Genomic DNA, 15,685 nt, shown 5'->3' with positions numbered 1-15,685 from the left:
GTCCATTGTTGGTGAAAGTTACTTTAAAAGCTACTGCCTTAATGTGAATCTCCAGGCAACATTCATCAGAGTATTTTCGTACTAAGGAACATTCCCATTAGAACTTCTAGGCCAAGTTGCTGTCACTATGAAATACAAAGACAAGTGCATTGAAGAAGACATCTTTGTCATTTGTTAAAACTGTGCTGCACTCTTGAGCTTCAGCATAATCGCAAGTTGGGCAAGTTGATGGATGTTCATTATAGAATATTTTACAGGGCAACAGGTTAGAGACGGACAGAGCTACAGAAAACAACTATCAAATATAAACATGTTGACCAGCACACGCGTCAGGTAGCCGAAACATTTTTAATTAGATCCATTAACAAGCACATACATCATCCATCTATCACTCTTCAAGATGAAGAATATAACTACTTGTTGGACAAGCCATGAATCATGTTGTGTTGTAACACATGTGCACATGTGCACAGTTTTTGATGAGTCATTGTTTCCTATATACGTTCTTTCCTTTTTCAAATAAATTTCAGTTGTAAGTCAGCACTGTGTTTCTTCTCTGTACGTCTCTAACCCGTAGTGCTGTAAAATATTCTACAATGAACTTTTGAGCTTCACAGTGGTACTCAACTTGGGACTTGTCCAGATCACATACCAAGTTCATCCGCAACCAAATGACAAGTCAGTCGTGGAATCATTCCTCAAGTTATTTGGTACAGTTGGAAAGATAAAAAACCACGACATCCACTTTTTTTATGGATGAAACTGTCACACCTGTTGCACAATCACACAGGTGTATCCTGTTTACCTAATGCCATGCCGCAAAAAAGGAACTTGAATGCCTCCTGTTAGAAGACATCATTGAGCCAGCCATCGGACCTAAACCTTGGGTGTCCCTTGTGGTAAATGCACTTAAACTGCATCAGCCTGTTGAAATTGGAATCTGTATTGACATGTGTATTATCAATACTGCTATCCAACAGGAGCGACATTGATGCCTGACAGTGGATGACATGATTGTTGCTTTAAATAGAGTAACAGAATTCTCAAATCTTGGCTTGAAGAAAGGAAATCATCAGCTGGAACTCAATGCACTCTCTAGGCAGCTCACGACATTTTCAGCACATGTTGGCTTCTTTCGATACAAATGCCTAAATTTAGGCATCAGCAGTGCAGCTCAAATTTTTCAAAGCACTATTTGTCAAGTACTCAAAGGTATTCTGAATGTTCTCAATGCTTGTGACGATGTTTGTGACGATGTTTGTGACGATGCTTGTGACGAGGCAAACAAAACAGGAACACGACACTTCCCTAAAAGCTGTCCTGTAGAGACTCTAAGAAGTTGGATGGACACTTAATGAAAAGAAATGTGACTTTGATTATCGTCGAGTTATTTTGGACTTACTTTTTCAGCTGATGGAATTTGTCCTGATCCCCCAAAAATAGCAGCATTCCTACAAATTAAAATGCTGAAGGCACCACAAGAAGTGAAGAGTCTGCTTGGAAAGATCAACTGTATTCTGGCAGATTTTCGAGAAACCTTGCCGACCTTGCACAGGCTCTGCGTGAACTCACATTGAAGGATGGTGCATGGGAGTGGACAAAATAACTGCAAAATACTCTAGAAAGCCTAAAGCAAGTCATGTCTGATGCCTTCACTCTTGCCTACTTTGACCCATCCAAGCCTACATAAAGAACTGGTGATAGACGCAAGTCCACATGGACTGGATACCATACTCGCACACCATGATGGGGACATATTAGAGTTATAGCTTAATCGGCTATAGCACCCACTCCCAATGAAAGCCACTATTTCTAAAGGAATCATGAGGTGTTTGCGGCTGTATAGGCATTAGAACGCTTCTGTCTATATCTTTGTGGTGTCAACATCTTCTCGCTGACGGACTACAAGTATTTAGTCAGCGTATTGGGAAATCTACGATCATCATCATCTGTCCTCATTGAGTGCCTTACTTTATGCATTCAATAGTACATGTTTAAGGTACAACACACTGCAGGAAGTACCCAATAAGCCACAAGAATTCGGTGGACATTGTAGCGTTCGACGAGCCCTCCCCCTTTACGCGGGCGCCGGGATCATAGAAAAGCAGCCACTTCGCTTTGTGAAGATAAGAAGGAGCGTGAAGACGCCCGGCTGGCTTTCATCTACTGGGAGGCAAGGCCACAACACCACATTTCCGCCGAAGACGAAAGTTGGACCACCGCGCTGTGCGTCTCTGACTGATGGGCCGCCGATGCTCAAATCAACACCAGATGTTTAGGCATTGGCCCTCGGAGACACTGAGCTCATGACCGCCGTCCGACAAAGCATGGGTGGTCAACCCGAGCACCCCGCTCGCTAGAAGCAAGCTTTGCCGGAGGAGGCAGTATTGCTGGGACCATATACGTGTTTTTGTTGTGTATGTGTGTATGTTGAGGGCGGTGCCGGCATGATTACGCTAGGAAAGACTGTAGGACCTGTTATTGGACAGCGCGATCCGGACCCATTTCCCGATATAGGAATGTGGGGAGAAAGTACTCTATAGAATGAGCCTCCAAGCACCTTTGAGGAAGCCCTCGAAAGGTATACCATGTAAATAAACTCTCTTCAAGTCTTCCTTCCTCCTGCTTCGGCGTCTTCATACCAGATCTCCGGTGCCACAAGGGCTCTCAAAATGTATACCATGTAAATAAACTCTCTTCAAGTTTCCCTTTTTCCTGCCTCGGTGTCTTCATCCCGGGTCTCCGGTGCCGCAAGGGCGAGTCGCAACAATATCCACCGGTTCCAGTTTTGGACATACTTACGTCCGATGGAGATCTTCAGAAATCCGCCAGCTGCACTACGATCGTCTGTAGGATCTTTATGCGCAAAAAAATTGCTAATCCGTCGAACGTCCGATGGGTGACAAAAACCGTATATTCAGACACAGGATGGATCTGTAGTTAGCCCTTTCAGTACGTACATTGGATGTATCTGGGAATTTTGCTGAAATGACCGGACGTTCATCATTTATGCGCTGCCTTATATGAGGCTTCGCAATGGAGAGTTTTAGTGCTGGGGCCTGAAGCGGCCTACGTACCTAAGCTCTTGTGTTCCTTTGTATTTTCTAAAGGTGGAGCAGTGAGTACAAAAAAACAACAGCGTGCGCACGCAGACAATTAGGAAGTGTAGCGGCACTAAAATTCTCTAACACAAGATTCGTCCACGCGACTGGTGGAGGGTGCGGCGTACGCACTGCGTTTACGCAAGCCTCAATTTATTGCGGATGACAAGAGCGATCGAACGTTCTAATATAGCACCCAAATAAGATTGAGCCTTTAATGAACATACTCCTCCTTGGTACAGAAGCGTAGCCAGGAGTTGACACACTTGGCCCGTGCCTCCTTGAAATATTTTTTCGCCATGGCATAGACAGTGCAAAATGACTACCCCCTTCCTCCCGAAAAAAAATTCTACCTGTGCCCCAGCCAGGTTTAATGCTTCGGTAGCATCAACTTGACTGGCTTTTCTGGCAACGTAGTATCCTGCAACGGAGATATCAAGCAAATAAGAATGTGGCAGATAGTACTGAGTGTAGAAATATATATTTACTATATTAAAAACTTTAAATGACTTTCAAAAACAATATAAACTTTCACATGCAATTTCATGAACAATGACGACCATATGATGTAGCCCCGCCACTGTGGTCTAGTGGCTAAGGTACTCGGCTGCTGACCCGCACGTTGCGGGATCAAATCCCGGCTGTGGCGGCTCCGTTTCCGATGGAGGCGGAAATGTTGTAGGCCCGTGTACTCAGATTTCGGTGCACGTTAAAGAACCCCAGGTGGTCAAAACTTCCGGAGCCCTCCACTACAGCGTCTCTCATAATCAAATGGTGGTTAAACCCCACAAATCAATCAATCAATCATCGACCATATGATGTACTCCGGGTAGCGTCAAGGAAAGTGCACTGGCGGTCGCATTAGCAGGCGTGGTCTCAGGCCCAATGTCTTGCACAAACAGCAGTGAATAAAAACTGCATACAAGAAGAAGTAAGCATGTTCGAAAGCATAAGACAGATTTCCAATTACAGATCTGATAAAATTCTGTCATGTTTTTATAAATAACAATCAATTATAACTGCACCCAGACGCGATATGTATATATACGGTAGAAATGTTGCACTTCGTCGGCGACTGGCCGGGATAGTTGTAAGCATGCTTGCCTACAAGTATGTCGGCTTGTCGCTGTCACGCACATGCCCACAAACGTGAGCTGTAACCCGCAGAAGAACAAGATTATTCAAAATAGGTCGAGTCAGTCTAGCTTACGATTCGCATCGGCATGTGTTTTATAGCTACGCATTTGACCAAGATTTAACTGCCAGCAAACAACTGTCATACTTACCGTTTTAATTACAATTTCAAAATGTTACTGTAATGAAATGATAAAAACCTGGGGCACTTAATTGGACTTGCCTAAAGAAGTACGTTATCCAAACGGGTGACGTATCAGATGCATCATATGTCGGCAACGAAAGTGGCAAGCAGATCCGCCTATTGAATTGAAAGGAAGCATCGACAAAAACACACAGTAGAACTTGTTTCATGAAACACTGATGCAAAATATGGCAAAAACAGAATGTGGACTGTTACTTGACTCCGAATAACAGCTGCAGTAAGCCGTACAGGAAAGCTGAACATGCCAGGGGATGACCGCCGGCCTACCAATCGAGCCACCGCACATCATTGCGGTGGGGGGACAAGTTTCACAGCCGCTGAATAAAAAACACGGTCGTGCAAGTTCCAACATGCGTGACATTGTACTGCGCCACCGCTTAATCCGAAGCCACGGATCGCCCGAAGCTGGTGCGAGCTGGCGTGCGCGCCAGTGAGCACCTCCTGCGTTTTTCTCATGTGTCACACCCATTATTGTATCAGTCGCAGTTGCGCTATCTTGTTGCTGCAAACATCATTATACAAGTGCTTTGTCTTGAAAAGAATATGCCATATGCACGTACAGCAATCCATTTTTTTAACCTGAACGCGCGCTAGTGTTGACCGCCCCAGTCTATGAAAGCCCTATTAACTGAGCACAGTGGCGAACTTATACAACGACAATACATGCATGCACGCTGTTAACATTCTTCAGCTGTGGTCTCATAGGCTGTTCTTGGATAGGGACAACGGGAGACTGGGAATAGTGAATTAATGAGTTGGCGGTTGGTGCTCACATGTTCAGGTTAAAAAAGTGGGAACTTGCTTGCAGTGTCAGGTCAATTATTTTGGAGAGGTTCTTAGTAATTGTGTCATTTGTTAGTAAAACTGACGGTCAATGCTCTTTTGACATGACATTTTGGCATTTTTGATGTGGACGTTGAAATCTGGCTCTCTATAGTGCCTAAACAATGTCTTGAAGTACACATTATGAACTTGTTTTGCAGATCAGGCTATGTTGAAGTTGTTAAAAAATATAAATAAACTGCAAGCGAGCACATTTAGGCGTTACTCTTCCCTTTTGAAAATGTCTGTTTTAGGTCTTCTCTTAGACCAAGACATATCTAACTGTTTGTAGCTGTTTCGAAAAGTCTTTAAGGTTTTGCTTTTTGGGATGTCTCGTGGGTGTCCATCTGATGTCCAAATTATCGCGTTCACATGAAATCCTTTGTAGATATCCTTTGGATGTTCCAGACAGAAAACTAAACGAATATAAAGAACAATCGAAATGCAATAGCCCCAGATTGTCCCTGACTGGCTCCGGCACCGGGCGTGGACCGACGTATAACCGGCTCCAGACGTGGAGGTTTGGCTATAATTTGAATGTTTACCGGATTTTCGTGGATCGTTGGCTAGCAACCCTTCCGATTATCTTTCCAGGCATCCGGTTCCTGAGACAACAGTGTGTTACCCACATTGTCCTGCAGGTACCAGATCAGTACATAAACTTCATCCAGCGATACAGCACTCTGAAGCCCTTTTCAGCTCAAGAGGTTGCTGATGCAACTAAAGCAGATCATTGGCCACAGTAACTGATCAATGCCATACAGCACCCCATACCCAACAGTTAGATCTCAACTGAACTGAAGTCTTTTGCATTCATAAAAACGTAACTATGATGCCTGAGGGCATTGTTCTTCGTGGGACACGCTTAGTTCTTCTCACTACATTACAAAAGAAAGCAGTGATGCTTGCCAACAAGTTACCAAGAAATTGTCAAAACCAAACAAATGTTAAAAAAAAGGTGGGGTTTTCTTGCATAGACAATCTCTCATGCACACTGTGATTAAAGGCTACATACCATGTCTAGCAGCTGTTCCCCAAACAAAGCAAGAACCACTAATTAATCATCGCAAAGCCACCTAGCGTCCCTTGGGAGGAAATGTCAGTTGACTTTTGTGCTCCCTCTCTAAATGGAAAATACGCTATAGTGGTGATAGATGACTTCCAATGATACAAATTGGCAAAAGTTGTACACTCCCAAGTTCAAGAAATGTGCTTCCTAGCCTGTGGCAGATATTTTACCAGTTTAGAATCCCTGCACTGGTAGAGTGACAATGAACCACCATTTCAAGGCAGCAGTTTGCCACATTCTCAAAAGAGTTGGAATTTCGGCACAATTGGATCACACCTTTCTGGCCTAAAGCCAATGGGGAAGCTGAGTGATTCATTAGAACTTTGAAAAAGCATGTTCACACAAGTCAGCAGATTGGAAAGTAGATCTTGACTCTTTATTCATGTCATGCAGATCTTCAAAACTCCTCACAACAGGAAGATTGTCGTATGAACTGTTGTTTGGCAGGCCAAGGAGTAATCTCTTGCCTTGCTATGCTGATACTAATTCAGAAACTGAAGACTTTGCAGAGCAACTGTGCTATAGAAAAAGGCATACAACAAACAACATTTTGAAGCACAAACACTCGCTCAAGCAAATCATTTCAGTGTTGGTCTATGAGTCTTGTGTGAGCAAGACTAGACAATCGTCAGTATTCATGGATCACAAATCAAGGCATTAAGAGGAAGCAAAGTGACAATATGTAATTCGTGTGTTCTTGAAGATGCTTCCTTTGAAAAACGAAACTTCACCAACCTAGCAAAATGAAACACCCCCATGTTCCTTTCTTTTTAGAATGTGCTTAGGTATCCTCTGCAACTTTTTTTTTTTGTAATTTCACATCGAAGTATTTGAAAACTATGAAACAAGTATTTCACAACTATTGGAAAAATATTCGATTCAATTCGCTCCCTCTGCAATTTCTACCCAAAATTTCGCTATTCGCACAGCTCTAGTAAAAGGAAAACAACAGCAAAACAGACACTCTGAGCAGTAAGCTTTATGCCGTGTTTAAGAAAATTGTTACCATAGTATGCTTGTCAGTCTCTTTAAAACTACTCATTTTTACTTATTTCGCAGGAGAACGTTTGTTAATACCGAGGAAAGTGAAAGCCTGACATACCTCTTCTTTATTTCTCACTGATATCTGAGCACTGGTATGTCATTATGATATGATGAGTTTTTTAAAATGTGATCTTACTTGATCCTATCTTAAGCCATTTTTAGCCTGGAAATCTACAAGTTTGCTTAGTTAGTATTTGGTTCTCCTTAAATTCACTGTAATACTTCTGTACTGATGGACATTTCATGATGTAACAGCAAGCTGGTATGAGAGCTTTAACGCTCTATTACACAACATTTTTAGTCTGTGTTTTCTGGCTTATGAAATGACCTCTCGTAGTTTAAATGACTGTGTAACTTACTGATAAGCCTAACTTATATAATAGATGGCATGGCAGTTGCGTGCCACATTTTAATAAGGCTCACTGGCTGTGCATGACCATAGAGCCGAGCTTACAATTAGGTACTCCTCACTTTCACTGCCCCATCGAGTGAAAAATGTTTTCACTGTGCAAATACTGATAATTACAATGCATCATAGTGTCCTCAACACAAAGAGCAGCATATTCAACACCATGATCATATGAGCTTACTCGATAGATAACATGTTACTCTGAGCAAAACAACTGGACTGTGAATGCACTCTGACAACCAGAGACATGCAATGAGTACTCTTTGTGATTTTCTAACACGTGATTTTCTAAACCTAACAAACTGTTTGTAGCTGATATTCTTTTCTCCATCATATTGTGATGTTACGGGACATGTCTCATAGTCATTCCATCTTGATGTGCATAAAAAAAGTTTATGTAGGCTTTATCCATGTCAAAAGTACTGGATACCCTATATATTCTCAATTTTTTTTGCAGACATTCTTTGTACACTGGTAATTGTGCATGCTCATAATGCCTTTGATTATTTATTTTTTGCTTCATTTTTATGTTATTTAATATCAACTTAATGATATTGGGTTAACCACCTGTATTGCAGCCCATTTTTCTCTGCTTTCACATCTAAAACACACACACACACACACGCACACGCACACACACACACACACACACACACACACACACACACACACACACACACACGTGAGTTTGTGCCTGCTACAGATGATTTTCTCTAAGGCACATGGGAGCCTCCATCTTGGGCTGTTTTCTTATTTTGTACTATATTGTGGTGTGAATAGATAAGGTACCGAATGTTGAATGCACCGACCCGACCGCTTTGATGAGTATACATCCACCGTAGCACTGTTCATTTAGTGAATGAATAAAGCATGGTTACCAGCCCATTTGGCGGCACTGAAACACATCTATAAAATAGTCTTTAACATCAGTGTTACACTGCTAAAATAATTTTCATTGTTACTTCGAGCGGTCACCTGAGGCACCACCATCATAATCGACGGAGAATGGAAAGGGAAGGGGGTTCATCCCCTCTTCCCCTACCTTGCCCAGTGAAAACTGCCGGACTTTAAATAAAGTTCATTAATTCATTCATTCATTCATAGTCTAATGATAATTGAATTTTGGCACTGTTTTATCTGCTTTTTGAGCATGCAATGTGCGGTTTTTCCTTGTTTCAGGCAGTGGAAAAATTCGTGGAGGTGGCTCGCAAGATTGGTCATGTGCAGCGAGAAAGCGGCTTTGATGAACCTGCTCAACAATTTGTAGAGCAGTTCAGCTTTGGTCTCTGCAACGTAGTGTACCACTGGGCTAGAGGCATGGTGGGTACTGGTTGACTTCCATTAAAAGTGTGGTTGATGAGTAATTTTTTCCTTGCAATCACACCCCCTACACAATTTTGTGTAGCACATTTCAGTGTTGGCCTTAGCAATTTTCCTAGGTTAGAGCTTGCTACACGCCCCGTCGCTGTGGTCTAGTGGCTAAGGTACTAGGCTGCTGACCCACAGTTCGCAGGATCGAATCTCGGCTGTGGCAGCTGCATTTTCAATGGAGGCGAAAAGGTTGTAGGCCCATGTGCTCAGGTTTGTGAGCAGGTTAAAGAACCCCAGGTGGCCGAAATTTTCGGAGCCCTCCACTGCGGTGTCTCTTATAATCATATGGTGGTTTTGAGACGTTAAACCCTACATATAAATAATCAATAGGTTTTGCATGTTATATTTTTGGTAAATGCACACAAAGTAAATAAAAGAAGAAATAACATCAAGAAAACTAATAAAAAGTTTAGAGATCACAGTGGATGTCTCAACCGATGGCAGTCACTAAAGATGTATTCATCATTTGGGAAATTTTTAATATTCTGAAAAGATATAGGCTGGCTAATGTTCATAATTGCTTTTCTTGCTTTTTTATTTTTAATAAGCTTAATGAACATGCAGGGGTCAACCTATTTTTGAGTGAATACTGTGCACATGGCTTTACAGTAAGTATGGTAGTGCTGCATGCATAGCAAGGAAAAAAAATATCTTAGCAGTTGACCTTGCAACTGCATTATTATGTTCCTTGGCTTGAGTGATGCATAGTCATAAATTTAAAACAAATCACTTAATTACAATGGCTTAACAAAGCAAACATAGTTTAAATTTTCAGTAACTTATCCTCAAAAAGCAGACGCGTGTCTTTTTCTTTGAAATAGGGATTACATATAACAGAAACGGGAAGCCTGTGAGAGTTGTTGTAACTAATTTTGGCCTTACAGTATTACTGTTTTATATATAGCTGCATTTGATTTATTTGTCGGCATAATAGGAGGCTTTACAGTATTACTGTTATATATATAGCTGTGTTTTATTTATTTTTCGGCATAAGAGAAGACCCAGCTAGCTCCGCCTATGTCTTGGCGCTCTCGTGCTCATCTCCTGAGCTTTGTACATACGAACGTGGCAAAGCAGGACATAAATATATGATCAACATGATTCACAGGTCATTACATGAATAATGCGTCTTCCCTGTCATGTAGGTCATTAAATCCTTTCCACCAGTCAGATACCCGCATACCCTGACCCATGGTGTGCTGGTATGCACGACAGGTGATTCACAGTCTACTGTAAAATGCCGAGCAGGCGCCCCCTCCCTTTTTTTGGAGATCTGGAATAAGCACCAATGAGTGAGCAAGGCCCCCCCCCCCTTCCCTCCGAAAGCTCCGAAAAAAATCGTCCTGGCAAGATGTCCTGTTGCTTCGTATCCCAGGCTTGCGCAGCCGTTTCGGTAGAAGTGTTGACATATCATTCACTAAGTGTGGCATATCTAATTCACTAAATGGTTCATAGAATGCTGCTTGTGCTGCACACCAGGCTGTCTGGTGTTGGCGATGTACTACCAGAAAATCGTAGGTCTCTGCAGGCCGAGTGCACGGACTCAACTTTTGCGCTCAACATAGAGGAGTAGTTGCTTTAAATTTTTTTCTTATGCGTAAACTGTCAAAAGAACAGCAGGCTTTCAAGGCTCTTTTTCATGATATGAAAAGTTCAGTATGACCGCCCTGTAATAGTAAGGTGTTCAAATATCTAAATTTGACCATCAAGTTAAAATGTTTGATAAGTTTGAAAGTCATAAGGGGGAATAAAAAAGCAAGTAAATGAAGCATTTCATTTGAAAAATGGATGGGAATTTTTTAATTTTTGGTGGCGCTCCTTCCGTCATCTTGAATTTTGGTTCAGGATCGAGCAAGCGCGTCCCCTCAGAGATGGTTGGATTAGTCTTCACCGTACTGGGGGCGGTCACTCGAAATTTTACGGTATATCAACCCAGACTTTGGAGTTCTTAGTGCTATAGTATCAAATGTCAGCAGTTGGTTAAATGTCACGATGGAAACAAAGAATGAAAATGATGGCTTGAGCCTTGATCAAACTCAAGCATTCTGCATGGTAGTCAAGTTTCTACCAGCCATGCGAGTGCTTCAAACTTCTTCAGAAGAAGACTCTATACAAGCATCACGTCCGAATAACGCCTCGTTGTGGTAGCAGTGTTGGCGACCCGCTTTTATGTCATTCCAACAAACATAACAAATCTATGGTTTCTAAAGCATAGCCCGAATCCAGCTACAACTGCTACATATTATACGCACGTTTTCGCTCAGTAGCATGCACTTCATGGCGATAACACTTATGTCTCTGCTCTGACGTGAGTATTGATGTTACATTGGACCATGAGCTAGCTTTTAAACACCAGTGTACTCAGTGTGCCTGCTAAACACGCAATATGTGAACTGCTATGCTCTATTTATATGAAGACGTTTTTTCACCTCGTAATGCTTGGCTCAAAGCGAAAAATCTGGCATGGCTACTAGTGGCTAGTTGCTTCACATAAAATTGATTCCCGTAATGCTTGGTATCTGCTGGTTTGTTGTGAAAGTCCGGTATAATCATGGGTAGCACCAGCCGTCGAGTAGTGCACAGTGCAACTGTGAACCCTCCTGCACCAATTGTTGGACGACTGTCTCTAGGAGCTAGTCAAGTCTCACAAGAGAGTGTATCAGGGCTGCAGCAATAGCATATGCCGCTCTAAACTGCATAAGCTGTTCATCGGCAGTCTTTTGGGAAAAATTGTTCATGTTGCTAAACAACATTGCTGAGATACATTAGTGATATGAGAAAAATTCGTGGATACATGAATTTTTCTTTTGTCAAGATTTTCAGTATATATGAAAAGGTGTAAATCTGCAAAACAAATGTTTTGTTGAAAGTACAGTGCTGTATGTGTTCTCTTTGTTACCCTTCTTTGTCGTCTTTGTTACCTTTCTTTGTCAGCAAACCAGACTGGATACACTGCTCAAATAAAAAGCAAAAACCAATAATTAGAGATAAAGCAAGAGCATGCAATATTTAAAGAGGCTAAAGGGACATTGAGGTGAAACATTAAATCACCTTAAATGGATAAATTATTATTGTCATAGATTTCACTACTACTATGTGTACTTAAGTACAGGAGCAAAGGAAGGTCAGATTTCTCGTTTATTCCTTTTGTTTTTCAACTTTAAAATTTTTGTTTATTCTAACAACCAAGTGGAAAGCAGCAGCTGTCACCAAAAAATGGAGACAACAATTCTTTCCTTTAGTTTTATGATTGTTTTTTTTAAAGGCCTTAGTTTTTTTTTGTTTAAATATCGCAGCGCTATCCTTGTACATAAATGTCGGCATGATTTCATGGATTTCAACATGCTTTTCTGTGTTTTGGTTCCAACGGTTCAACAAATTTCCTGAAACTTGGAGCGTTGAGTCTCTGGCCCTCTCAGAGAAAGAAGTACTCATTTTTCTTCTGTTAAGAGACCATGAGCTAGCCTTTACACGCCGGTGTACTTAGCGTGCCTGCTAAACACGCAATATATGGACTACTATGCTCCGTTTACATGAAGACATTGTTCCACCTCGTAATGCTAGGCTCAAAGTGAAAAATCTGGCATGGCTACTAATGGCTAACTGCGTCACATAAAATATAAGTCCTAAACATAAGCCCTAGTCAATGCTGTAAAATTGTGTGATGTTGAAGCAAGTTTGTGTTAGAACTTCAAGGTGGCATGGCCATCTACATTGTCTTGCTTACCAAGCATTTTTACATGGCAAGGGGGGAGGGTGGTACTTTTCATATTGTGAAAAGGTAGCTTATGAAGACAAGAAAATTTGTTTATTTTCTTTACTGTTCTTTTGAAAAAGAAGAAATGATATCTGTGAATGAAACAGTGCGAAATGATCAAAAACTTGCTGAATAGCTGTGTTACCTGTCATTTTTCAGCTAACTGAAAGCTTGTATCTACACTTTAGTATAGGGAAAAAGAGTAGTTGGGTAGCTCATGTAAAGCATGAAATTGATTACCGATTATTTGTTGGAAATTACAGAATGGGTATCAAGGAAATAGAAATATACAATCGAAACTCATTACTTCGTACATGCTTAATTCAAACTTCCGGTTAATTCAAACTCATGCTGATGTCCCATCAAACCTATGTGTATTTCAATGGGTGAAAATGCCCTGTAATTCGAACGCCCAAAAACTTGTGACGATTAATTTGAACATACCGCGCTTCGAAAATGCTCTCAGCACCACCCCCAATCCCGCTGCGGCACCTTCGACACCTCAACGCTGTGCGCGAAGGAAAAGAAAAGGAAAGAAAAGGCTGCAGCGGAATGTTTGCTCTCTCTCAAATGCCAATCTGTGACGCGCCTGTGCCACGCTTTTCCCTTTTCCGTTTCTGGCACATAATGACCTTTCTCCTTTCAACGTCGTGCGTGAAGAGAGAGAGGGAAAAAAGAAAGCTGTCGCGGAGTGTTGGCTTTCTCTCACACGCCGGTGCCACGCTTCCCCCTTTCCTGTCCCTGCCACATAGACCATTTTTCTTTCAACAACGCTCGCGAAGGGAGCAAAAAAAAAAAAAAGCGGCCGCAGAGTGTTGGTTCTTTCTCAAATGCCATCTGCTTCTCTCGGTGAGGAGACGCTCCTCGTTTGTCATCATGTGCTGGCCACGCTCCGGCTATGGCACAGAGGGTAGTGCAGAGACGCAGTCTATGTAGTCATTGTCGTTAGTGGGTGTCGGCGTTGACATTGCCTCGCACAACTTCTCTTGCCAGGAGAGTGCTGAAGCCGAAGTAGAAATGCTTTGCAAGTTGTGTGCGAAATTGATTGACTCACTTCAAGGCAAACGCGTGCAGACACGCATTACCGATTACTTCAATTATTGACAGATGCCCTGTGATTTGTGAATAATTATAAGTCTTCTAAAACTTCCCCCTCGTGTCTTAGCTCAATGCATATGCGCCACCGCATGGTGAGCCCTCCATTAATTTAGCTCTCTATTAATTTAGCTTTCATTAATTTGAACTTTTTTTAATTCGAACAAATTTTCAGACCCCTTTGACTGTAGTTGGAAGTGTTGAAGAATTTCATGGAATTGTAAGGCCATGAAATTTGCTGGCAGGAGATGTGTTCAACTTAAGCGTGGTTCATCAGCGATAGCTAGGACTCCTACTGGGAGTTTGGTGGTAATACTGTTTTACAACTTTTCTTTGCCTGATATCTTCACTCTTTCATCCCTTCATTTCTGTCTCTTTTTCTCACTTTGTCAAACTTTTTTTAGGTTCGGGCACTCTGTCATGTAGATAGAATTGAACGTTGAATTTTCTTTCATTTATCAAGTTTAGCTAATGCTGCTTTAATTATTGTTTTTATTTTACCCTATAATTTAGCACTTTGCGCACATCATGGAGCTCACAGAAGTTCAGGAAGGCATAATAGTCAGATGCATTCAGCGCTTGGATGAGCTTCTCAAAGATGTCAAGACAGCTGCAGGAATTGTTGGAAATCCTGAACTTCGCACCAAGATGGAAGAAGCTTCTCGCCTGATCCGACGAGACATTGTTTTTGCAGCCAGCCTCTACTTGCAGTAAGGTAGGGGCAACTACCAATGTTATAATCAGATATAGTGAGTGTTGATATTTGCCTTTCTTAGGCTAAGCTCATTCTAGTATTGTGTTGGAATCAATTTCTGACTCCTACATTTCTCTCTGCACCTTCACTGTGTCATATTGTAAATTCTGAAAGTATGGCAGCATTACAAAAATAAAGAAACTGAAGTAAGATTTATTGTATTCTTTTTGATTATTGCGATAGCCTTTTCAATCATCTTGTCCATTCTCACAATTAGCCAAGAGACTATGCTGCTGCCGGCAGCCTTACGTGCTCAGTGAAAAAGTCGGAGTTGTTATTGGTATACAAGCGGCGCCGCAAAACCGCTGATTCTCCTGACATTTCGCTGTTTCTTGATGGCCATCCTATCCCTCTGGTACCACGAATTCGCATTTTAGACCTCTTTCTTCATCCGACGGCAAGGCCTCGCACACTACACACCTTCTGATTCAGCAGATGACTCAAATTACACACATGATCCAAGGCATCACCAATCGAAGAAGAGGCCTCTGTGAGAAGGATGTCCTCCGCTTAGTACAAGCACTCCTAGTTAGTCGGCTCACCTATAATCTTCCTTTTCACAATCTCACGCTAGCTCAAATCAAAAAGATGGACATCCTTCTACGGACAGCTGTGAAGGCAGCTCTCGGCTTGCCTCCCCACACATCTACACAACGTCTCCTTAACTAGGTGTCCACAACACTGTAACCGAACTCATCGAGGCCCTCAGCTCCAACGGTTCAGGCAGACCCGTCAGGGCTTCGTCATCCTGTTTCGTCTTGGCTACCCGATTCCCAAAAAACCCGCATAGATACCGCGACATAAACTTGCTTCTACTGTCTGTCCGCGCACTCATCAAAGTTCCTCTGATTCCACGCAATATGAATCCCTCCCGCCACGTCGGTCGTCGACGTGCCCGAGTTCAGGCTATGACACGCGTCTTTG

At 42.1% G+C, this 15,685-nt stretch overlaps 1 protein-coding gene across 9 annotated transcripts in view; it reads left to right on the top strand.

Moving 5' to 3' along the window:
- Window positions 1-15,685, top strand: part of tst (superkiller complex helicase subunit twister) — a 220,426-nt gene that overhangs the window by 177,258 nt on the left and 27,483 nt on the right. For all 9 annotated transcript variants that reach the window (XR_012887328.1, XM_075879179.1, XM_075879182.1 and 6 more), the window contains 2 exons: window positions 8,964-9,104; window positions 14,521-14,722. Coding sequence is in view for 8 of the 9 variants with exons in the window: in XM_075879179.1 (XP_075735294.1) it covers window positions 8,964-9,104; window positions 14,521-14,721 (342 nt within the window). In the remaining variant the exon portion in view is untranslated. The remainder of the gene's footprint in view (window positions 1-8,963; window positions 9,105-14,520; window positions 14,723-15,685) is intronic.

The sequence above is a fragment of the Rhipicephalus microplus genome, chromosome X, assembly GCF_043290135.1.
Source record: "Rhipicephalus microplus isolate Deutch F79 chromosome X, USDA_Rmic, whole genome shotgun sequence".
NCBI classification, from domain to species: domain Eukaryota; kingdom Metazoa; phylum Arthropoda; class Arachnida; order Ixodida; family Ixodidae; genus Rhipicephalus; species Rhipicephalus microplus.
This window is presented reverse-complemented; position numbering and strand designations above follow the sequence as displayed.